This window comes from Lontra canadensis, unplaced genomic scaffold, assembly GCF_010015895.1.
Source record: "Lontra canadensis isolate GAN:19392208 unplaced genomic scaffold, GSC_riverotter_1.0 scaffold122, whole genome shotgun sequence".
NCBI lineage: Eukaryota > Metazoa > Chordata > Mammalia > Carnivora > Mustelidae > Lontra > Lontra canadensis.
This window is the reverse complement of record NW_022631116.1, coordinates 4,292,234-4,315,895: the sequence shown is the minus strand read 5'-3', so window position 1 is coordinate 4,315,895 and position 23,662 is coordinate 4,292,234. Positions and strand designations below refer to the sequence as shown.

At 60.0% G+C, this 23,662-nt stretch overlaps 1 protein-coding gene across 4 annotated transcripts; it reads right to left on the bottom strand.

The window, feature by feature from the left end:
* Window positions 1-488: 488 nt before the first annotated feature.
* Window positions 489-22,809, bottom strand: SREBF1 (sterol regulatory element binding transcription factor 1). Of its 4 annotated transcripts, XM_032841207.1 has the most exons (20): window positions 22,549-22,809; window positions 10,081-10,179; window positions 8,196-8,627; window positions 7,618-7,805; window positions 7,393-7,530; window positions 7,091-7,312; window positions 6,345-6,459; window positions 5,914-6,134; window positions 5,476-5,677; window positions 5,177-5,355; window positions 4,649-4,910; window positions 4,407-4,573; window positions 4,052-4,220; window positions 3,433-3,541; window positions 3,081-3,190; window positions 2,830-2,962; window positions 2,489-2,654; window positions 1,818-2,018; window positions 1,622-1,730; window positions 489-1,291 (listed from the first exon to the last, which is right to left on the bottom strand). In XM_032841207.1, the coding sequence occupies exons 1-20, from the start codon at window positions 22,637-22,639 to the stop codon at window positions 1,062-1,064; spliced, it is 3,543 nt and encodes a 1,180-aa protein (XP_032697098.1). In that variant the 5' UTR covers window positions 22,640-22,809; the 3' UTR covers window positions 489-1,061. The 4 variants fall into 4 exon arrangements, with proteins under 4 accessions (XP_032697098.1, XP_032697094.1, XP_032697095.1 ...); XM_032841203.1 differs by lacking the exon at window positions 10,081-10,179 and having other exon boundaries at window positions 22,549-22,808; XM_032841204.1 differs by lacking the exon at window positions 22,549-22,809 and having other exon boundaries at window positions 10,081-10,187.
* Between the last annotated feature and the right edge of the window lie 853 nt (window positions 22,810-23,662).

Here is a 23,662-nt window from a genome sequence, read left to right as displayed (position 1 = left end):
ATGCAGGCTCAGGGTCTCAGCTTGTCATGGGGATCCAAGACTTCCCCAAGCATGGGAGAGGGAGAGCCAGACAGGGTGGGGGAGGTGAGACCAACTGCCCTGACAAACAGGGATACCAGGCTGTGGCTCCTGTCACAAAAGATCCTTCAGGTCATGGAGACATCCTCTCGTGTCACCCTGGGAACTCAGGGGCAGAAGCAGGGAGGTGGGAAGGGACAGCTCAGACCACAACAGCCCTTCAGGATTAAGGGTTGATAGAGCCCAACCATGTGGTCCATAAACTGGTGGAATCCAGGTCACCTGGAGGTCATAGCGACAGGCCTCCCACATCAAAGGGGAAATTCTGGTCCCTTGGGACTGATGGGTGTGGGAATCCTTTGCCTGGGTGCTGAGGTGGGAAGAGAGGGGGAGGCCCAAAGGCCTCCCTCTGCTGGGCTAGTCTGTCAGCTAAAGTACACACCCTCCTCCCCAAAGGAACAAAACCCAGATTATAAATAATTTCATCTTTTATTCTCTGTACAAAACTTCTTAACCTATGAAAATAAAGTTTGCAAAAGGCAAAGTAACACTTGAGCCTCAGAGGCCAGGAGGCTGGTGCGCCCTGATCTACACTATGTACATATCTCCCCAGAAGGGAGAGAGGCGCCTTGGAGTAGGACCCCCTTAGCTGGCTGGGAAAGCCACGTAGGCCCCCCTCAGCTCAGTGAAATGTACCCCTCTGCGAGACAGGAGAGGGAAAAGCCACTGGGCTTTTGCAGAGCAAGGTCACAGCGGCCTGCCCGGCCCCTGCAATCCCCCGATTGGCCACCAGAGGTCAGCACCACGCTGGCCGTGGCCCATCGGGTTGGGCTGCAGTGGGGGGTAGGGGGGTGGGTGGTAGTGTCGCGCCCCCTCCGGCCTCCCAGGTCAAGAGGCAACAAAAGCCCCTGAGTACCTCCCATCCGCCCAGGAGACAGTGCAGTACATGGGTGGGCCGCGGACACCTGGGGTCTCCAGCGCTGCCTTTGGCCGTCGAGGCTCCGGCCCGGCATACAAGCCCCACTGGGGCCGCCGACAGAGATCTAGCTGGAGGTGACGGTGGTCCCGCCGCCCAGACGCATAAGCATTTGCTGGCAGTCGTGCAGCAGGCGGCGATCGCCCAGCTTCTCGAGCGTCCGCGCCGCCTCGGCCAGCATGCCCACGCGCTGCCCCGGCGCCGACAGAAAGCCGGGAGGCAAGTAGCAGGAGGCCAGCAGCAGAGCCTCGGCGTGCTCCCGCCGGGTGGGTCTCGGTTCCAGCTCAGCCCCTGCGCCTACGCCTACACACGGGGGAGTCGGCTCAGGACCTGGCCCCACCCCTCCAGCCCCGCCCACCTCAGGGGCACAAGTGGAGCCTCAGATCCCCTTCCTAGGACCTGCCCCACACAGGGCACTCGGACACAGTCGCCTATCCCACAGGTGGCAGTGGCCCCCAGTGGATTTCTCAGACTATTGCCCTCTGGCAACCACCATGAAGTTCCTCGGTCTCTGCCTCTTCATACAGGGGTGCTCAGCATCCATCAGGCCTTCCCAACCCGGAGGTGGGGGATGGGGGGATGTAGGCGGGGCCCAAACGGACCCCTACCAGGGCAGCGTCCACTCACCTTTGCCACAGGGTCCTGCCCTCCTCCGCAGACTGCGGTCCAGGAGCTGGTGTGTCCTCGTGGGGCTGGCCCCCGCCATCAGCCGGGCGGTGGCCTCGTGTAGGAACACCTGGGCAGGAGAGGGCCAGGAGTTGGGGTTCAGGCCGGGCCCCCACTCCCCCCGCACCTGAGGGGAAAGGGCCCCGGGGGCACTCACCCTCCGCATGGCGGGCCGGAAACTTTGTGCCAGACGCCTCAGGCCACTCAGGTCCCGTTGGAAGCCGCGCAGTTCGAGGGCGGAGGCCTGGGCCCCAGCGCCCGGGCTCTGCGAGGCTTGGGTGGGAGCAGGCGGCTGCTGGCGCCGCCACAGGCTAGTTCGTGCCACCAGGAGCAAGTCACACAGGAGCAGCTGCATGGCCTGGGGTGGGGGGTGGGGTGCAGTGCAGGGCTCACAGGGGGCTCTGGCTGTGGGAGGGGACGGGTGGGGGCCCGCGGTGCCAGGGGCCGGCTCCGGGCTGCACTGCCGAGGCACTGCACCCGCGTCACTCACGTGCAATGCAACAGCAATGCACCGCGGGGCCGCCCGCCTCTCCGGGCCCCCACGCCTGCCACCTGCCACAGGAGCCGCCTCCAAGGAGGGCTCTGCCAGACCCCTCACCCCACCCCTCCTGGGGGTGGGGAGGCTGGGGCCAGAGGGGGACAGCCACTCTCCCCTGAACTCAAGCCTCAGCCAGAAAAGCAAGGCAAGCTGCGGCCCCCAAGCCCAGCCGGTACTGCAGGGCTAACCCCACAGTCTTCTGCAGCGCAAGGGGGAATGGCCAGGGATGGAAAAGTGGTGACACCCCCACCCCCACCCAGACCTGCCAGGCCCCTGGCACCACTCCTCACCTTGTCGATGGAGCTGCCAGCTGGGGTGGTGGCCAGGCTGTCCTGCAGGTACCCACTGGCCTTCTCACAGATGGCCAGGCTAGCTGGGCCAGACTCTGCCTTCCCGCGGCCCAGCACGGCCCGGGCAGCCTTGAAGGAGTGCAGAGCTGCCCTGGGCAGGGGTCTCCTATTGGGGCCAGGGCAGAGGACCGATGGTCAGACAGGGCCTAGGCCCTCAGTAAGCTCCCACTGCCCTGGTTCTGGCTTCACAAGACCCCAGCCGTGCAGAGTAAAGGCTGGGGGGCAGCACTGTGCTGGGGGGGGGGGAAGTGGTTGGCAGGGAGAATCCGGCCTGGACTCACTCAGACTCCTGCAGGGCACGGGGCAGGTGCTCCACCACCGGGTACAGCCGCTCGGCCGCCTCCTCATCGCGTCGCAGCCAGTGGGTCACTACAGCTGTCAGGGAGGCCCACCACTTGGCCACGGGGTCTGTGCCTGCAGGGAGCAGGGGTGTGGGGGAGGCTCCCTGAAGCTGAGCCACACTGCAGCTGAGGCTGAGCCAGTGCGGAGCTGGGCCCGAGGCGGGGGTCCCGGGGGGTCTGGGGGGGCTCACCGGTGGCAGTGGCCATGCTGGAGCTGATGGAGAAGCTGCAGGCAGGAGCCCCAGCAGCATCAGAACAGCTGTTGAGCAGCTGGAGGTACCCCAGGGCATCGGAGAACTCCCTGTGGCAGGAGTGAGACCCGGCTGTCAGGACGGGAGGCCAGGGGTCCTCCCGCCTTCCCACCAGAGCACAGCCTGACCTCCCAGCTCTGTCTCTTCCTGGCAAGCCTCTGGGGAGGCAGACCCAGGGAGGAACTGAGAGGTGCCTCAGGCCACACAGCAGGTGGACAGCAGCCCGGCTCAGGCCCGCCACCCATGGCCCTGGACACAGCCACTCCCAGACTCTAGGCTCAGGGTCACTCACCTGTCTCCATCAGCTGATCCAGGGCTGGGACTGGGCTGAACGACACAATTCAGTGCTCGCTCCAGGAGATGCTCTCGGAACAGCCGAGTCACCTGGGCCAAGGGGTCCACTGTGGGGAGGAGTGGGTGAGCGGGCCGGGAGTGGGTGAGCGGGCCGGGGGCAGGAAGGGCCCCACCCCTCCTCTCCACATTCACCTCTCCAACCACCGGCCCTTTCCTGGGCACACAAGTGGGACAGGTAAGTGCCCCGAGGTGCCCTTGGATAGGATAAACCTACCCCAGACATTATAATCTGCTTAATAACCCGCCTTTACCAGCTCTCTTCCATCCGTCTGATCTCCTTACTCAACACCAGTCTTGCCTGGGATCAGCTCCCAGATCAACTACCCGCCCCCAAATTCCTGTCTCCCTCTTCGTTTCTGAAGAGCCCCAACGAGACAGACCCAGCCTTCCCGCCCCCTGCAGCCTCCACAGCAACAATGGACACGGGGTGGCGGGGGTGGAGTTGGGGCAAGGACATTCAGAGATGCAGGGACAAGGGACGGGGCAGAAATGAGGAAGGGGAATGGGCCACAAAGGACGCGGGGCAACAGGGGATGGGCATGGTGGGGAGAGAGCACCTGGGTTTCCGGCCAAGCTGTACAGGCTCTCCCTCGGGGCGCTGCACACGGCCCAGTCCCCGTCCACGAAGAAACGGTGGCCCACGGGGTGGCACAGCCACTGCATGGCAAGAGGCACCGAGCCGCTCTGTGCCAGGCAGGCCTGGCGGGCACTACTCAGGAAGAAGCGCTGTGGGGGAGGGGAGCTGGGCTGTCACCCTGGACCCAGCCAGGGACTCGAACCCACCCCCACGGCTGAGAGCCCAGTTGGGCCTGGAGTCCTCCCCACCCCACCTAGTAACCAACTGCCTCCTCCTATGAGCACCTTGCCCAGGGAGCCCCCGGCCGGGTCCGCACCGGTCCCCCACCCACTCACTGTCAGAAAATGCAAGGCCCGCGGGAGACTGGTCTTGACCCTCAGCGCGGCGGCCACATAGATCTCGGCCAGCGCGGCTGCGGACACGGCGTCCCCTGCACATTCCGCAAGGTTCAGGGCGCTCAGGGCCAGGTTGGCAGCAGCGAGGTGCCCGCCCGTGTACTTCCCTGGAAGATGGGCAGGACGTGAGGCAGGGGTGCGGCGGCGGGAGCCCCTCCGGCCCGGTCCCTTGCCCGGCATACCCATGGTGTGCAGCTGGTGCAGCTTGTGGTAGACAAGCGCGGCGTCCCGGGCGCTGGCGCGGGCATCCGCCTGCAGGGCACAGTCGCTGTGCAGGCCCCCAGCTCGGCCGGCCAGCCAGCGGCCCACCCAGAGGCGCTGCAGCAGGTGGCGGATAAGGCTCCAGAGCAGGCTGCAGGCCAGGTCCAGGTGGGAGGTGGGCAGCGGGCGGCCCAGGGCCCGCAGGGCCAGCCACAACTGCTGGGCAGCTTGGGCAAAGTCCCCCTGGCGATGAGCGTTTTCCAGGTGAGAAAAGGGGGATCAGAGGATCTGAACACACGCTACCCCTCCTGCTCTGAAGATCCTTCCACCTCGGGCTCCCCACCATGACCCTGGTGTCCCCCATCAGCGTGAGTCTGAGGGGTTGATAGGAGCAGGAAGGACAGGGCGGGGAAGGGAAGAGAAGGGACACCCAGCACCTCCCCAGGGGCTGCCCAGGTCCTGGCCCTGCCCCAGCCCCTGAGCCCATCCCCGGGGATCTGGGCCCTTACCCGGGCCAGGTCCAGGTCAGCCTGCTTGCGATGCCTCCAGAAGTGCACGGCAGGGTCCGAGTGGGGCCGCGTGACTGGTTCTCCATAGACAAAGAGAAGCGCCAGGGAGACCAGCACCAGCAGCCCATTGGTCAGCCAGACCAGTGGGGGCAGCAGCCACGGGGCCCAGCCAGGGCCGTCTAGGGGCAGACAGAAGGGCCAGGGACACAGCACCCTGGAAATCCAGATCCCCAGCTACACTCCCAGAGTCCCCCATACCCCTTCCTGCCAAGGAGATCCGTGCTGGGGACCTGTCCTACCTCTGCTTTCAACACCCAGCATGTTGCGGCCAGAACCGTGGTAGGTGCTGCTGACATCTGAGGGGCTAGGGAGACCCCGGCTTCCCAGCAGGGAGGCCAAGGGGTTGCAGGAGAGGCAGAGGAAGACGAGTGCACACAGGGCCAGCCGGGAGCGGTCCAGCATGCCGCGGCTGCGGGGGGACAGCAGTTGCTCGGGCTTCACCTGGTAGGGGTAGGCGGGTCAGCGAGGGTAGAGCGGGAGTGGCCCAGGGAGGCCGCTACAGGGAAGGAGGGATCAGCCCTCCGCCGGGCCTTACTGTGGGACCCACACAGCTGCAGGCCTCAGTGTTTCTGTCAAACGGGAGGTGGGCTATGTGAGGGGCCTTTTCCTGACCTGGGGCTTCCTGGGGCTCAGATATCGAGCGGAGAAGGACTGTGGGGAACAGGGCTGGGCCCAACCTGGCTGTCCTCAAAGACTGGGCTGTCGGGCTCCGAGTCGCTGCCACTGCCGCCACTGCCACTACTCCTGCCTCCGAGGGACAAGGGGCTGCTCTGAGATGGCGAGCCAGCGTCCGAGGGAGGCGGGCTCAGTGTGTCTACCACCTCGGGCTTCATGCCCTCCATGGGCACCTCTGTGTTTCCTCTGCTGCCACAGGCTGAGACCAGGTCCTTCAGAGACTCTGTAGGCCAGAAAGGAGCAGGGCTGGGGGTGAAGGCTAGATAGCCCACTCCAAATCAGCTTAGGGCAGGGGAGAGGGGGAAATGGGAGTTGGCCACGTTGGGGCCAAAGGATGGGCTGAGGCCCTTGTAGGGTTAGGGCTTAAGGGATGGGAGTGGGAGTTGGGGGGGTGGGGTGCAGATCCAGGGGGCAGGGTGAGGCCAGGACTCACTGCTTTTGTGGGCAGCAGAGCGGAGACTCAGGTTCTCCTGCTTGAGCTTCTGGTTGCTCTGTTGTAGAAAGCGGATGTAGTCGATGGCCTTGCGCAAGACGGCAGACTTATTCAGCTGCGTGGGGTAGGAGGCAGATGGCACAGGGGGGCTGGTCAGGCCTCGCTAGTGGGCCCCCAAGCAAGGGGGGGCTACTTCACAACACCGCTGCCTCAGGACCATTGCACTTGCTATTCCCTCTAAGTGGAATGTTCTTCCCCTAGTAGAACCCATCGCCCAGGACAGACATGAGGATTCTTATGTCAAGGGCACCCAACAGCCAGACACCAACAGTGTCTGGCTGACGCCCTCCCCTCATTCAGGTCTTTGCTGCTGTCATGTCACATTTGTGATGTGCTTGCGACGTGTAGCCTCATCGTCTCTCTCCCCTTGTGGATTTCTTCCTCAGCACTTCTCCCCATCTGGCGGCTCTAACGCTTACTTCTCTACTGTGTGTATCGTCCCCCTGTCCCCCACTAGAACATCCGTCTCTGGACAGCAGGATTTTTGTCTGCCTGTTCCCTTGATGTCCCCAGGGCCCCGATGCACCCCTGGCATGCTGGGGACCCGCCATAAAGCTCAGCTGAATCACTGGCCCAAACAGGCTGAAGCCCAGGGCCCAGGCTCAGTCCCAAGCCTTTTGGTTCTTCCAGTCCCCTGCTTCCCCAGGGTCGCCCCGGAATGTGCCTCTGAACGCCACTGCCCACACCTTCGCCTCAGTGCCCACTACCAGGTCCTTGAGCTCGACGATTTTGTCGTTGATGGAGGAACGGTAGCGCTTCTCAATGGCGTTGTGGGCCGTGCGCTTCTCCCCACGGCTCTGGGCCGAGCCCGGCGCCTTGCCACCAGCCGCCAGCCGGTTGATGGGCAGCTTCTCGGCATCCACTACCAGTGGCACTGTCGCCAGGATGGTTCCTCCGCTCACCAGGGTCTGAAGGGCCAGGGGCGCGTTACCAGCCAGGCGTGCTCAGGCACGGAGCCCGGGCCTCCTGCCCCGCCCACGACACCCACCTGCAAGGGCGCCGTCTGCACAGCCGTGCGGGGGGCCAGGGAGCTGATACCCGCCGCCTTCACGGTGGCTGCCATGTCTGTTTTCATGGTCGTCAGGAGCAGCGAGTCTGCCTTGATGAAGTGCGGCTGCAGCAGGACCTGGGACAGGGAACAGCCTCAGCCAAGAGCTGCTGAGTTGGGGACCGGGGGCTGCCCCCTCCCTGATGCCTGGCCAGACTGCCTCACCGGGACCTGCTGGATCTGCGAGGTCACCGTGGTTGTTCCAGGGGCTGCCGTGGGGTTGGCCGTGGCCGTCAACAGCTGCTGGGGGGCCGCGTTCTGGACCTGGGTGTGCAAGGAGACGGGCGGGACCCCTGGCAGGGAAGCCAGTGGCAGGCCAGGCAGCGGCTGCGGGGTGCTCCCTGGAGGGGTCCCTGCAGAGATAAAGGCTGGGGCTGCGGGCACAGGCCGCCCTAACCCACTTTCAACCCACCCCTCGGGGCCCTATCACCCTATGACCCGGGATGAGTCATCAGCCCTCATGGCTTCAGTTTCCTGTGGGGACAACCCCCACCTGCGGCTCTGATGCGGGTGTGCTAGCTTTCCAGCCACGCATTTGTCCCTGGAAGGGCGGCACTGAGGTGGCCACCGTGGCAGAGTGGGAGGCAAGTCTTCACCCGACAATGACAAGAACCTACAAGTACTGCTAGTAACGGGCATCTGAGGCCCCGTTTCTAAAGCCTGCAAATTCCTCTACTGAGGCCACGGGAGACCCTGCTCTCTGTGCTCCTGTGGTCCCCTTCCCCCCAAACCACCCCCCTTACCTGCGGAGAAGCTTCCCGTGGGGCTGGGATAGCCCAAGACAGGGGCAGAGCTGAACTGTGGTGGGGCTGGGGCCGGGAAGCTCTGGGGCAGGAGGGACCCCGGCAGGGACTGCGGGGTCGGGGGCTGCAGGATAGTCAGCGGCACTGGTTCCTCCTTGATACCAGGCCCAGGGGAGAAGGCAGGCCCAGAGGGGTACATCTTCAGGGAGGTGGGTGCAGGCTGGGGAGGGGACAAGGGTGGAGGTGTCGCCTTGGGTCCCCCCAGGAAGCCTTCGAGTGGGGAGCTCATTGTGGCAGGAGATGGGGACAAGCTGCCCGGGGTGCTGGCATCAGGACTGGCAGGGCCTGTGCTCCCTGCCCCGCCGCCGGCATAGGGTGGGTCGAACAGGCCAGGGAAGTCGCTGTCTTGGTTGTTGATGAGCTGCAGCATGTCTGGAGGAAGGAGAAGAGGCTGTGAGAACAACAGGAGGGCGGGAGCTGGCCTCTGCACCGGGCATCACGCACTTCGTGCCTCCGGTCCACACAACTGGACGTGTGGGGCAGCGGTGCGGAAACAGAAAGCCATCCACACCAGCCCATGCTCCCGGACACACGGCCACGTCTCGGGCACCTGTGACATCGGGAGCAACGTCTGGTGCTTCTCATGTACGCCGCAGCCCATACAAGAGCTGGACAAGGTCAGTGCCACACACTTATGCTGAGGCAGAACTGGGGTTTGGGCCCCAAATGGCTGACTTCAGAACTGCCAACCTCAACCCATTCCTCCGTGGAACAGACCGAGGCTTGGGGCTGACCCAGCTGCCAGCCACGTGTGTGCCAACCGGTGTGTCCCTGCAGGTTCTGGGCACAGGCCCAGACCATGCCTGCAGCCAAGCCAGGGACCGGGCCATTCAGGGCTTCAGTTTCCCCTCCATGAAAGCAAATGCTGGCTGTCCTGACTCCTGCCTCCTCGTACAGACCGGGACACACTCCCTGCCACTGCTCCAGCCTCTCCCCCAGCTGGCGGGCAACTAGCTGCCCGCCTGTTGGCCTGGGGCCCTCTAACCCACTAGCGACAGCCACCCACTGGGTTAAAGTGCCCTGCAAGATCCCTACCCTGAGCTCCCAGCCCTGCCCAACTGCCCACTTGATGTGCAACCTGGGGCAAAAGTCTCCTCACTGGGCCTCAGTTTCCTCATCTGCACAACAAAAAAGGACGACGCCCTTCATGGCAGGGCTGCTGGGAGGCTTGGCAGGGCAGGAAGCTGGCCCACAGCGGCCCTCACCTCACGATTGCCTGCCTCCTGCCACCTGCCAGGTGCAGAGGCAGGGCCGTTCCTGCGGGAGGGGACAGCCCCCTGGCCTCCAACAGCCTCAGAGATGGGGTGCCAGGCTCGGTCCCCGGACCCTCCATGGGAAACACCTCGTGGGCGCTCCAGGACATAACAGGTCCTGAAGGCTTGCAGTTCTTACACCAGCAGGGCCCCCCACCCCTGACCCCGGCCCTCCTGAGCTCCTCTGACAGATGGGGAAACTGAGGCCCTGAAAGAAAAGCTGAGTGAATCCGGGACTGGGGTCCGGGATTTGGCTCTGGGGAGCAGGGACAACTGGGATCCTCCCCGCTTCTTCCTCCTCCCCCCCCACCGCTGCCCCAGTGGGGGCGGAGGTCTCGGTAACGCCACGCTCACCCCAAACGCGGGGGTGGGGGTAACTACTGCGGGTGGGGGTGGCCCACCAACTCCAGCGGGAGCCGCCCCCCTGCGGAACCCGCTCTTTCGGCTGGGACGCCGGCAGTTCCACGGCCACTGCACACACACGCCCCCCCTCTGAGGAAACCGGGGATGGTGACCCCGCAGCGGAGGTGGAGGCTCTGTGATAAAGGGGTGGGGGGTTCCTCCAAAAATACCTTCGAACGTGCAATCCATGGCTCCGCGGCCCGCGCCCGCCGCCCCTTCGGGGCGTCCCGGCCGCTGGCCTGCCGGTCTCCGCACCGCGCCGATTTCACCTGTCAGGGCTCGGCGGCGCTATAAAGCCCGCGGAGCGCCCCGCCCCCAGCCCCGCCCCAGCCCCGGCAGGCCCCGCCCCTCCCCGCCCCCCGGGGCCGCGGGCCGGGCATGGGGTGAGCGCGCGCGGCCAATGAGCGGCCGCGCCGCTGCCTCACTAGGGCCCCGCCCCTGCCCCCGCCCCACCCCCGACGGCGGCTCGGGCTCGGGTTTCACCCCGCGGCGCTGAATGGGGCCGGGGTTACTCGCGGGCGCGGGCCCTTAACCCACTCCGCGCCGACATCCGCGGGGGTTACTGGCGGTCACCGGCCCACCTACGCCGCCAGCTCCAACCACCTCCGTTAGCAGCTCGAAGAAGTGCGGTGGAGTGGGCGCCGGGCCGGGACGACCTAGGCAAGGATGCCCCAACACTCTTCCCAAATCCCTGGCATTCCGTGCCGGTCCCCACCTCTAGGCCTCAGTTTACTTCTCTAGACAATGGGATAATCAAATCTCCCTAGCCTCAAATGGAAAAAAAGTAAAGGAGAAAACGGGTGAGGCGCTCAGTACCACGAAGCGCTGAATTAAGGCCAAGGGCTGCCTGGTGGTGGGTGCAGGGACCTCCCCTTCCTGGGGCAGCCCCAGCATGGGGCCACCCTCCACCACATGGACGCCTGATAACAGGTCACTGCTGGGAAACTGAGACTCAGAGAGAGGAAGGGAGACCCTTATCCCAAAGTACACATGCACTTAATACTTGAACCTGATTCCTCTGTCTTTGGACAGTTGTCCTTTTGCAGAGAGATCTGGGTCTGGGATAGGGGGAAGGGGGTCAGTGAAGACTTCCCAGACTTCCAAGTCTCACAACCTGCCCCCAGCAATCACCGGGTCAAGTGTGACTCACTTGTTCACTGTAGGGACCTGGGAGACCAAGAGGCAACCCAATCCCTGGGACACAAGGTGAGGAAGCCAGCCAGGGGTGTCAGTCCCAGGGTGACAGGCTCTGGGGGTCGTTTGAGGAGGTACCTAGGACTGCCCCCCGCCCTTCTGAGTAGGTCAAAGTTCAACCCACACACAGATGAACAAAGCATGGCCAACTGCCCAGGCTGTCAGCTTGAGCTTTCGTGGCCAAACAGACCATCAGCAAGTCCTGCCCCAGCCTTCAACCTGCCCCTCCTCTGGCCCCCAGTCTCCTGTGGCCCCGGCGGGGGGCTGAATCCTGGGCAGGCGGGCTTGGCCACTGAGCAGCGTGGGCCAGGAGGGACTCCAGCCCCCATCTCTCTCCCTCTCCACCAACCTAAACAAGGAAACGGAGCCTCATCTCCCTCACACGCATCCAGTTCCCAATCTTTCTAGAACTTTCCATGGCTTTGTAGGGGGCGCCAAGGATAAGGAAGTTCTCCTCTAGCACTTCCACCTCCTTCTCTCCTCAGCTGGTGGGTGCTCACACTCTCCCACATCCCCCAAACCACAAAACAAAGCATTGCTATTGGAAAGGCTCTGACCTCACTCGGGTAACTGAAGACAGGTTAGACACCGAGGCCTGAATTCCAGGCCGGAGTTTCAAAAGCAGACCCTCATGGCTCTGTTCTTCCTTACCACGTTCCCCAGCTGTGGAGCCCAGAATACAGCAGGGCCGACAAGTACATACTTGCCTGAGACTTCTCAGGCCAGAGACAGAGGCAGCCCTGAGGGGTTAAGCCCTGCCTGCCCACTTCCTGTCTCATCCTACTCTTCCTTTCACCACATTTTCTCGCCTTTGTTTTCTATTCCTCGCATCTTTGGGCTCTGCCCCCCTTCCATCCTGAGGAGGTGGCAGGGAGAAGGGCCAAGGTCCCCCTGAGGGTAGCAGGAGTCAGGAAAGGATTCTGAGGCAGGGGTTAGCTTTTCCCTAATCCCCCATCTCACTCTCCCCCGGAGCTGAATCCGTCAGCCTATTCCCGCAGAAGCTGGGAGTCCGAGCTAACACTGGGGCTGGAAATTCGAGACCAAGCCCCACAGCCCACCTCGTCCCACACACAGCCCAGGGGCCGACCTTCCCTCGGAGCCTCATTTGCCGTGTAACGCCAGGCAGATCACTCCCCTTCTCTGAGCCTCAATCCCTCGTCTCCCAGAGGTAACAGCACTGGGGTTCTAGAAGGGCAAGCATTATTTACAAAAGCCAAATTATGGAAGCAGCCTAGGTTGTCCATCAATGATGAATGAATGAAGATGTTGTGTGTACACACATACACAATGAAATATTACTCAGCCATCAAAAAGAATGAAGTCTCGTCATTTGCAACAACATGGGTGGATCTAGAGAGCAGAATGCGAAGTGAAATAAGTCAGAGAAAGACAAGTGCCATATTTCACTCGTATATGGAATTTAAATAACCAAACCAAGGAAAAAGAGACAAAATGAGAAAACAGACTCTTAACTCTAGAGAACAAACTGACAGTGACCAGAGGGGAGTTGGGTGGAGGATGGGTGAAGCAGGTGACGGGGACTGAGGACACTTAGCACAATGAGCACTGAGTAATGTAGAGAAATGCTGAATCACTATATCGTACGCCCGAAACTCATGTAACACGACATATTAACAACAAAAATGAAAATAAAAAAATAATAAAAATAAAATAAAATAAAAATAAAAAAATAATAAAAGAGCAAGTGTATGGGTGGCTCCGTCGGTTAAACATCCAACTCTTGATTTCTGCTCCAGCCATGACCTGAGGGTCGTGAGATTGAGCCCAGTGTCAGGCTCTGCACTGGATGTGGAGCCAGCTTAAGATTCTCTCTCTCCTTCCGCCCTCTGCTCCTGCCCCCGCCCCTCCTACCGCTTGCGCAAGCTCTCTCTCTCTCTCTCTCTCCAAAAAAAAGCAAGTGCATGAAGTACCCAGCATTCAGCAAGATCTCAATAAAGGTTAGTCCCTTTGCAGCTACCGGAATGGTCTAGAACTGTTAAGGCAGGGAGTGAGTTGCCCAATACTTGAAATGTTCAAGTCGGAACTCCATACACATTTAGTGGCGATTGCTTTATGGAGAGTAAATTGCGCTGGGACAGGGGTGAAGCAAGAGAGGTGCCCACTCCCAGACCTGGGAGCCAGGACAGCGGGCCCCAAAAGACTGGCCACGTCCCCCAGCTCATGGGCCACTGTCCCGCAAGCTGAGTGCTGGGCCTCCAGCATAGAGAGAGACTCAGAAGGCCTGTGCAGCTCCTGCATGCCCTCCTGGAATACAGGGAAGAGGGGGCGTAGACCGTTGGCCTCAGGTGGCCCACCTCACACCCCCTCAAACCCCACCTGCTCCCCAGGCCTGGATTCCTCCTTTATCCTCTCCTTTCCAGTCCTGCCCTGATTCTATCAGGGCCCAACAGGAAACCTGAGCAGCACCTCCGCCCCCCCACCCGGCTCTACCTCCAAACCTCCTTTGGAAGGCAGATGCGGGGCAGCCTTTTATCCTCTGGCCTGTTTATTCTGTGAGGCCATGATGGGAATCTTGGGAGGACCCAACGCCACAGGAGCCCAGCTCTGATCATCACAGGAGCCTCTAGCCCATCCAGCCTGGATGAGGCTTTGAACCGCAAACAAGCTCTGCTTGCATGCTTCCCAGGACAGGGAGCTCACCACCTTACTCACCCGGCCTGGTCCATGATGCCCAGATTTTTTTCTCTGACAATATCTACTGCCTTTTCCCCCCCCTTTTAAAAGATTTATTTATTTATTTGAGAGAGAGAGAAAGAGAGAAAGCGTAAGGGGGAGGGGTAGAGGGAGACAGTGTCCTAAGCAGACCCTGCGCAGAGCACAGAGCTGGACTCAGGGCTCTGTCTCACGACCCTGAGATCATGACCTGAGCTGAAATCAAAAGTCAACTGTTTAACCAACCGGGCCACCAGGGCGCCCCTCTACTGTCTTAAGTGTCCTCTGTGTGTCAGGCCTCTGCCAGGCACTGGGGCACAGGGACATAGCACAAAGACCTTCCCTCATGGAGCTTATGTTCCAGGGACCAACGGTCTGCACATACATGGAGGAAGGTAGGGGCAGATGGTGATGGGCACCATGGAGAAACTGAGGCAGTCTAAAAAGAATGTGAGGGGCCACTATAGATGAGATGATCGGCGAGCCTCTCTGAGGAGGCAACATCTGAGCAGGGGCCTGAATGACAGGAATGGGCAAGAGGGAGGAAGAATGTCCGGGGCAGAAGGAACAGCAAGTGCAAAGGTCCTGAGGTAGAAGTGAGCTTGGTGTGAGGAAGACGAGACAGCAAGGAGGCCAGTGCAACTGGAACAGAAGAAGCGAAGAGGGGATAGAGGTCGGGGAGGCAGCCAAGGAGCTGGGAATCCAACACAAGCTTATCTGTCACAAGGATGCCAACACTCCAGGAAATGGGCAGGAAAGTTTGCAAACTGCCCAGTGCAATGCAAATCGCAAAGGGTCACACAAATGTGAAGAAGAATGAAGGGTATACAGCAGCACCGGCACAGGAGAGGGCATGGGACAGGGCTTATGGGACCCCTGGAACGTTCCACCTCCAGCCGCTTCATGAAGGGCACATGGCAGGGGTGGGGCGCTCAGCCGGCATCCCAGGGAGCCTGCTGCTCCTCACAGTGCCTCCGCCATCCTCCCGAGGACTCAGGTCAGCAGGGTTGCATGTCCTCAGCTAGTCATGTATGCAACAGGGACAGACTGCTCTTTGTGCACTCAGGCCTGCCTGGAGGTGCAAGCGTGTGCTGGCTTTTCCCGGAATGGGATGGGCCCATGGCGGGAGCCCCAGGGGTACCTGGGCACGGGCCCTCTAGCTGGGCAAGGACTCTAAGGCTCAGAGAGAGGTCGTGTGTGTCTGAGGGCCCACCACTGCCAAGCAGAGAATCTGGGACTCCAAGCCGGGTCCACCAACCCCAGAGACACACTCATCAGCTCCAGCCTGCCAGAGACGGGAGGGAGCCCCAGCTCCAGCCTGGCTGTGCCCCAACCTGCTGGCAGCACTTCTCTCCGGTGAGGAGGCGTGTGCGGAGGGCAGGATCGGGAGAGGCGGCAGCATGAAGCGCAGTAAGGCTCCACTCGGGCACTGCCCCTTCCCAGAGACCTTCCTGACCACTGTTAGCGGCCAGGCTTTGGCGGGGAGTCCCTCAAGAAAGGGCCAGGGCCTGAACCAGCAAGTGACCCCAGCATCGCTCAGCACAAGGTTGAGTCTAGAGGGGACGAGAGCCAGCCAGCCGCCACCCCACTGCTGGTCTGCAGCCACGGGCTCTCAGCCAAGCTGTTCCTACTGCCAGGGCTGTCCTTCCCACTACCCTCTGTCCACCCACCAAACTCTTGTTCCTCTTTCAAAACCTGTTCTGGTGTTACCTTCTCAGATTCTCCCATCTGTGTCACCCCACACACTAGGTCCCATTTCCCCAGACCAAACGACCCTGGACATGACCGGTAAGAGGGCCATTAAAAAGATGCTGGTCAGCCCCAACTCAGACATCTTGTCCTAGGTGTGGGCTCGGGGCACAGACTTCTCATTCTGGCAGCTGAAAACCGACCCAGAGGCTGGAGACAGTGGCAATCCGGGAGTAGTGCCCTACTGCTAAGCAACCGTTCCCAGTCTAAATAGCAGTGCTGCGCATTTCTTTATACAAATTTTATCTATTTCCCCCTTTGGGGTTGTTTCCCCGCAGCCTGTTTTAAATCTGAAGTGGAGGCATGGGTTCAAAGGGAACACGCTGTTTTAGAGTTGCTGGGCTGCTCTCTGGAAAAGAGAAACCCCTTTACAACCTCCCCTGCAACATGTCCCCATTTCCTCATTGCGTCACCAGCATTGGGTTTTGTAATTTTTATTTACTTTTGGTTGCTTTGCTTAGCCCCGGAGAGCTGTGTGACTGGAACCCCAAAGGCGTTTTAATTTGTATTTCCAAGGCTGCCTGCTTTGAGGTGTTTTGTGCAGTGAACTATCAAGGATGACCAGAGGCTCAGAAACACCTGCTTGCTCTGCCCTCCTCTGCCAGCTCGATTCTTTGGCCTGGGAAGCAATCCCTGCTGGGTCTGGCCTTCCCGCTGCTTCTCAGTGGTCTCTAGCTCCTTCAAACCCATCCGTTACCACCAGGCCTGAGCCACACAGGCTGGGCAGCCTAGGGGGTTATGGTGAGTCAGGTGTTTCAAGGCCTCTGGTCCTCATCTGTGCTTTGGGTGAGGAGGTGACAAAGGCATTTCGAAGTTTCCTTCCAGCTCTACTCTATCTTTATTTATTTTTTAAAAGATTTATTTTTTAAAAAATTTTATTTATTTATTTGATAGAGAGAGGGAGACAGTGAGAGAGGAAACACAAGCAGAGACAGAGCGAGAGGGAGAAGCAGACTCCCTGCTGAGCAAGGATTCCCAAGGTGGGACTCAACCCCAGGACCCTGGGATCAGGACCCGAGCCGAAGGCAGATGCTTAACCGACTGAGCCACGCAGGCCTCCCGCACTCTCTCTATCTGTGATGGTAGCTAAGGACAGGGTGCTTGCTCCCCACTAACCTTGACCAGCCCCACCTTGTCTCCCAAGCAAAGACCCAGAATCAAATGGTGGCTGCTGAGAACCTGAAACCATAGCCTATAGAAGCTTCGAACACAGGATCCTTGGATAATCTGGCAACATTTGTTAAGCTAAACCCATTAGGTGCCAGGTAAGTGCTCTAAATGATGAAAACTGGTTGAGGGCCTACTACGTGCTGCTTAAGCCCTTGACCTAAATGAGCTCATCTGATGCCCACAACTCCAAGAAGATGGTTCTATTATTATTCCCAGTACACTGATGAGAACTCGACGCTCAGAGAAGTCAAGCCCCCTGTTCAAGGTCACACAACAGGGGTTGAATCCGAAGACCCCTGAGCTCCAACAGGAACCCCAGAGTCCTAGGAGGGGTAGCCCTGGCATGCGACTGGGAGGGAAAGGCTTGCTGGGTCATATGAGGGCAGGGGGTGAGTTTGGGCAGGGTTCCAGGTCAGGGTGGGCTCTCCAAGGTCACCAACTCTGCCAGGTGGGATGGACCTCCCCTCCCTGCGCCCGCTCCCACCAAGTCCCAAACCCAGCAAGGGACCCACACGCCTGGATCCAGCCTCAAACACCCTCCTTCCCAAGAGGCCCAAATCCATTTCTAAGGCTCTCCCCGCTCCTGTCCGTGGAGCCGCAGGGGACATAGGTCTCACACGTATGCCGTCCTAGTCGGGTCTGGGGATCAAAGGGCACATGCACATGCACATGTGGTGGGCAGAAGACAATGGCACAGACACTTCTCTGGCACGCGCAGCCAGTCCCACCTAAACTGCCCCTGCTGGCAGGCGAAGTCCAGATCCCAGGCCTCTGCCTGGCGGTGACCCCTGCCTGGGGCTGACCAGGTCACCAAGGATGTTTGTGTCCAGCGAGGTGACCATCGGGCAGGAGGTAACTCCCAGACACCTCAACCCACTCCCAGCATGTTTTTCTCCGCTCCCCAAAGAGACAGGTCCCACATACCGTGCAGGTCTGGAAGGCAGGGCCAACACAAGGGAACATCATCGCCCTGGGGGCACTGGGGAGCCATGGCTGTTTGGGAACTGAGGGCTTATATGCTTATATGCCTGGAGCTGGGAGTTGAGTGGAAAGCAGTCCTGAGCTGTGTTTTCTTTTCTTTTCTTTTTTTTTTTTTTTTTTGAGAGAGAGGCAGTGCACATGGGGTCCATGGACAGAGGCAGAGGGAAAGGGAGAGAGAGAATTTTAAGCAGGCTCCACGCTGGGCCCCAATGCGGGGCTCGATCTCACGACCCTGAGATCATGTCCTGAGCTGGAACCAAGAGTCAGACGCTTAACCAACCGAGCCACCCAGGAACCCCTCGGGATGTTTTCTAAGAAGGGCCCAAGCTTGGTGGGACTGGGCAAAAGAACAGGGCATGAGATACCATGGGGAGAGGCGTGGGGTCAGGGACTGGCCTAGACCCAGAAAATAGCCCTAGGAGCAGGCTCTCCTGTGGTTTATCTTGGGAGGGATGGCAGGACGGGGGAGGACTGAGGTCTAGGAAGGCTACCCTGGCCTGGAGGACCCCCAGTATATGACAAAGAACAAAGGTGGAGGCATCCAGGCAGAGGACAGACAAATAGCACCACCAAGGCTTCAAACAAACCAGAGCCCACAAAACGACTCCTCGGTCGGGCCCAGCACCCCCCTGGTAGCCAGGAAGGCCCCCAGCCAGAACCCCATCTCTGCGTGCCTCTTCTGCACCTAAAAGCATGTGCAAGATCCGATCAATGAATCAGCAGAGAGGCAAGTGCTTAATAACCCCCAACATAGCACAGGACTGCCCTCCTGTCCCCGCCGCCCGCCCGCAGCCACCAGGGACCCCAAAGCACAGAGCAACCCAGGAAGCCCCAGGGGACGATGCAAACCAGAGGTCACGGTAGCCAGGTTAACGCCTTCACCCACAGAGCTAAGGGCTCCTGCTGGCAGCTCCACCCCAAAACCCATTCACATGACAGAGGGCTTGGCAAAGGCAGGCAGCAGGGCTGGGTGGGGCTAAGGCCCTTGGCGGGCTCCCAGGTGACAGTCCTCAGTCTCATGACTCCAAGGCCGCGCTCTGGGCTGGGAGGGGGAGGCGGCCGCTTGGCCTCTGACCCCTTCATGACCTACTCTCAGGCCCCCAGCAGAGCCCCAAGTGGAGCAGTCTCCTGGGTTCCCTGATCACTTTTTTTTTTTTTTTTAAAGACTTATTAGAGAGAGAGAGAGCTCGGGAGTGTAGGTGAGCAGTTTCAGGGAAAGGCAGAGGGCAAGGGAGAGACGCAGACTCCCTGCAGAGCAGCCACCGGGCTCCATCTCACGACCCTGAGATCACAACTGGAGCCGAAATCAAGAGTCAGTATGCTCAGGGGCACCCACGTGGCTCAGTGAGTTAAGCAACTGCCTTCAGCTCAGGTCATGATCCTGGAGGCCCAGGATCAGGTCCCACATTGGGCTCTCTGCTGAGCAGGGAGTCTGCATCTCCCTCTGACCCTGCCTCCTCTCGTGCTCGCTCCCTCTCATTCTCTCTCTTTCAAATACATAAATAAAATCTTTAAAAAAAAAAAAAAAAAGAGTCAGTGCTCAACTGACTGAGCCACTCAGGTACCCCAGGTTCTCCATTTTACTGCTTTCTGCCCCCACCCCGACTCTTAGAGGAGTCCACAGCCCGAGTTCGAATCCTAGCCCTGGAATGTTCTAGCTGTGTGACCTCAGGCAAGTCACTTAACCTCTCTGTGCACCTCAAGGCACTCACCTGTAAGATGAAGATCTTAAGTCTACCCACTTAGGGTTGTCAGGAGGGATCACTGGTCAGCTAGGAGCCTGGGATACATACAGTCAGAGCTCCATTGGTGGTCCCTGTTTGTGTTGTGGTCCTCTACCCCAGCTGTCTGGGGAAGCTTCCCACGTATAACCCAGGCACAGCACTGGCCTGCTCCGATCCCCTCAAAACTCCCCACTGCCTCCAGGACCCAGTCCATCTACCCTTCCAGGAGCTCGAGCCCTGCCTGGCCCACCTCTCAATCCTCTTTCCTCTCAGGGGACCTGGAGACCTTCCGGCCCTGCCTTCCCACCCCCAAGTCACTCTCTCTAGATCTTGAATCTGCCTCGCTCCAAGGGCAGGTAAGAGCCTCAAAAGGAGGCCTGGCGTCTGAGCATCAATTCCCCTCCCAGAGCCTCCGCCTATGGATCTAAAGGAGGACCCGTGCACGCACAGATTGGGCTGGGGTCCACTGCAGTACAGTTTATGAAAACAAAACAGCGTGGATGTCCACCAGTGGGGGGCTTGGTGGATAAACGAGGGACCTTGGCTGTGGTCTGGCTGTTGACACGGAACCAAGCAGGTTATAATCTGCTGTGAGCCAATGGACCCTGTTCTAATTTTTAAAAGTATAGATCAGCGGCTTCCTAGGGCCGGGTGTGGACCAGGGAGCAGATGTAAGTTGGCAGAAAGGATCTTATTGTGACAATGAAAATGTTCTAGAACTAACTGGTGATGGTCAACAGCTTGGTCAATGTAACAACTTCTTGTACACTGAAAATGGGTAAATCTGGGGCGCCTGGGTGGCTCAGTGGGTTAAAGCTTCTGCCTTCAGCTCAGGTCATGATCCCAAGGTCCTGGGATTGAGGCTCTCTGCTCAGCAGGGAGCCTGCTTCCCTTCCTCTCTCTTTGCCTGCCTCTCTGCCTACTTGTGATTTCTGTCAAATAAATAAATTAATTAATTTTAAAAAATAAAATAAAAATAAAATGGGTAAATCTTAGGGCAGGTAAAATATATCTCAATGGTAGTTTTTTTTTTAAGATTTTATTTATTTATTTGACAGAGATCACAAGTAGGCAGAGAGGCAGGCAGAGAGAGAGAGAGGGAAGCAGGCTCCCTGCTGAGCAGGAACCCCCCCCCCCCCATGTGGGGCTCGATCCCAGGACCCTGGGATCATGACCTGAGCCGAAAGCAGAGGCTTTAACCCACTGAGACACCCAGGCGCCCCTCAATGGTAGTATTTTTAAGAACCAGATCATGAGTATCCAGCCGTTCCAAAACACACACACACACACACACACACACACACACACACACACACTCACACACCCCAGAAAACAATCCCCACATAATTAACAGTCTATCTCTGCATGATCGGTTTAAGGAAGATTTTATTTTCTTCTTTTTGCTCATCTGCACTTTCTAATTTTTCTACAATGCAAAGAGATTCATTGTGCAATTAGGGGGAAAACGGAAAGTTTGGATAAAAACCAAGAAATTTCCTGCTGCGGTGGGCAAACTCTAGGTCCACCCCAGCAAGAGGCCCCAGTCTACCCCCTTCTCTCCCAGATTAGAGCAGGTGCATAATTGCCCCCATACCCCAAGGGCTTCAGGGCCTGGTCTTTGGGCCTCAGGTCACATGTTTCTATAAATGAGTCAGTGAGAAAGGTCTATGCCAGACCCATGGCCGAGATACACCTGCCCTGATTCCACTGTCTCAACTCCCCCAGGAAGGGAAGCATTCACATCCCGAGTAGGAAACTGAGGCTTAGAGGTTTAGAGAGCTTGGGCAGGACAGCAAAGTATGTGAGTAGTGTCCAGATTCAAGTCCTGACCCCAAAGCCCTGGTCCTCACCACCTGGTCATGGTGCCTTTCAGTCTGCACTACTGGTCCTGGGCCTTGTGGAACTCTGAGTGGAGTCAGGCTCACATATCCTCAGGGTCTGAGGTTTGGGGCTCATCACTCCAGCGCACAGTGATGGGGAAGGCTGCTTTGGAAAATCCCCACAATCCTATCAAGGCTGCAGTAGGAGCGAGTGACTTAGATGTGTCTGTTTTGCCAACCCCAGGTGGCCACAGGTTCCATGGACACGTCTGTCCATGCGGTGGGAGGTTTGAGTCCTGTCCTCTTGGCCTCAGGTCCCCCCATCGACCAAGAGCCACTTAACCAGCGTTGCCAAAACTACAGAGCAACCACGGAGGGCCGTCTGCTGGGGTCTGTGGTTGGCCCCGTCTACACAATGCGGCAACAGCCTCCCAGCTGGTACCTGCTGCAGGGTCCCCAAACCCCTCCTTTGTCTAGCAAATAAGATGCTTTCAAAGATGTGAGTGAACCCGTGCCGGCTCCGCCCAGCCCGTCAGCGGCTGGGAAAACATCCTTGGCTGGGAAAACATCCTTCCCCGTAGGTCCCGGGTCTGACCCTCAAGTCTCAGCTCTAAAGTAGGCTCTAAGAGGTCTCACCCCACCCTCGCTCCACCCCAACGCGCAACTAAATATCCGTCTGCGGGTTTTCTTGAGGATTTCCGTGCTCCCAAGAAAACGAGAAGCCCAGATCGGTGTGTGAATCCCCAGTGCCGAGGATTCGGCTTGGTATGGAGTAGTTGCTCAATAAATGTTTGCCCAAGCGATGCCCATCTAGGACTAGGAGACCGGACGGGGGCGTGAGGGAAAGGGACAGGGAGGAGGGACAAGAGGAAGCGCCGCGCGCATGCGCAGGAGCTCGGCGCCGAGCTGAACTCTCGGGCCGGAGGGAATGACCGTGAGTAACCCCGCGCTGACGTCAGAGCTGGGTCAGGGGCGGGGCCTCGGCGACACCCAGGTCTCCAGGCTTGCGGCGACCGCCACTGGGTTGAGAACTCACTGGCTGCGCCGCGCGGGGCCCCGGACTCCCAGAGGCGCACGTGCCCGGCCCGGAGCCTCCAAGGGACCCGGCGAGGCGCGGCCCGAGACGCCAGGGCGGGCGCAGGGAGGCTCGGCGCGGTCTGGACACCGGGGCCCGCAGCGCACTGTCCAGAGGCGCCGGGAAGCCCCCGCGCACGCAGCACGGAGCCGGTGCCCGCGCCCCGAGCGGGCCCGGGAGACAAAGGCCGGTCGCCGCCGGTCGCCGCCGGCGCGCCACACTCGCGCGGAGTCCAGCCGGCCCTTGACGTACCTTCGATGTCGGTCAGTAGGGCCGCGTCCAGCTCGCACGGCTCGGCCAGCGCCTGCTCCAAGGCCGCTTCGCTGAAGGGCGGCTCGTCCATGGCGCAGTCGCCTCCTCCGGGCGGCCCACCGGGCCCGCCGCCGCGTACGGACTTTCGCAGGGAGCGCCGCGTCCGCTGGCCCCGGCCCGCTGTCGCTGCTGCGCGCGTTCGCGTCCCGGCCTGGCCCCGGTGGCGGCCCGGCGCCCGCGAAAAGTTCCTCGGAAACTGGGTTCCCCCGCGGTGGCTCTGCAGGGAGGGCGGGGCGGGGGCGGGGCCCTACCGGGAGGCCCCGCCCTCCCGGGTAGCCGGGGCCCCACCCCACCTGGGGAGAGCCGGCACCGGGCTTCAGGGTCTACTTCACCAACCTACCCACTACTGGCCCCTCCATCAGTGTGCTCTCCATTCATTCATTTTATCCAGCCTCTGGCACAGCAGCGTCTGGCCCACTGCTGCGGCAGCGCTCGGGCAGGCCATGAGCCTCCCGGGGCCTCAGTTTCTCCAACACCAAGCAAGGGGGCTGGGTGGAAGCTCCAGGACAGGGCCTGTCCCAGAGGTCTCTGGACTTGGGGCAGGAGCGGGGTGGGGTCTGGACAAACCTCACTTCCTAGACTTGGCTCTTTAGAACGGGACAGATCTGTCCAAGTGATAGCTCTAATGACCTGCTGTGTGCTGTCAGGCCAATTCTGTCCTCAATTTCACCAGCTACCAGTAGAGCTTGGCGAGGCTTCTCCATAGGCCTCCATAGGTTGGGATGTTAGTGATTATACTGGGGGGGGGGCGGGGCGCACTGGGCCTGTGAGATCAGCCTGCTTCCCACCCCCGCCCCCCAGTTTCCTTAGATCAGATTGGTCTCCCGATAAGGGGTAGCCCGAAGGGAGCCTGGAAGAGACGTGAATTTCCCTTCCTGATTTAATCTGGTTTCCTTCCAGATCCAGCTATGGTGGCAGTAGAGGGACCTGGGAGCCAGTGGACTCAGTCCACCCCCAGAAGTAGGCTGGCTTCAGTACCCAGGAAGACAGGAAGACCCAGAGTTCTAACTACCAAAGCACACGGCTACTCAGAAACAGCGACAGGGTTGGGCCC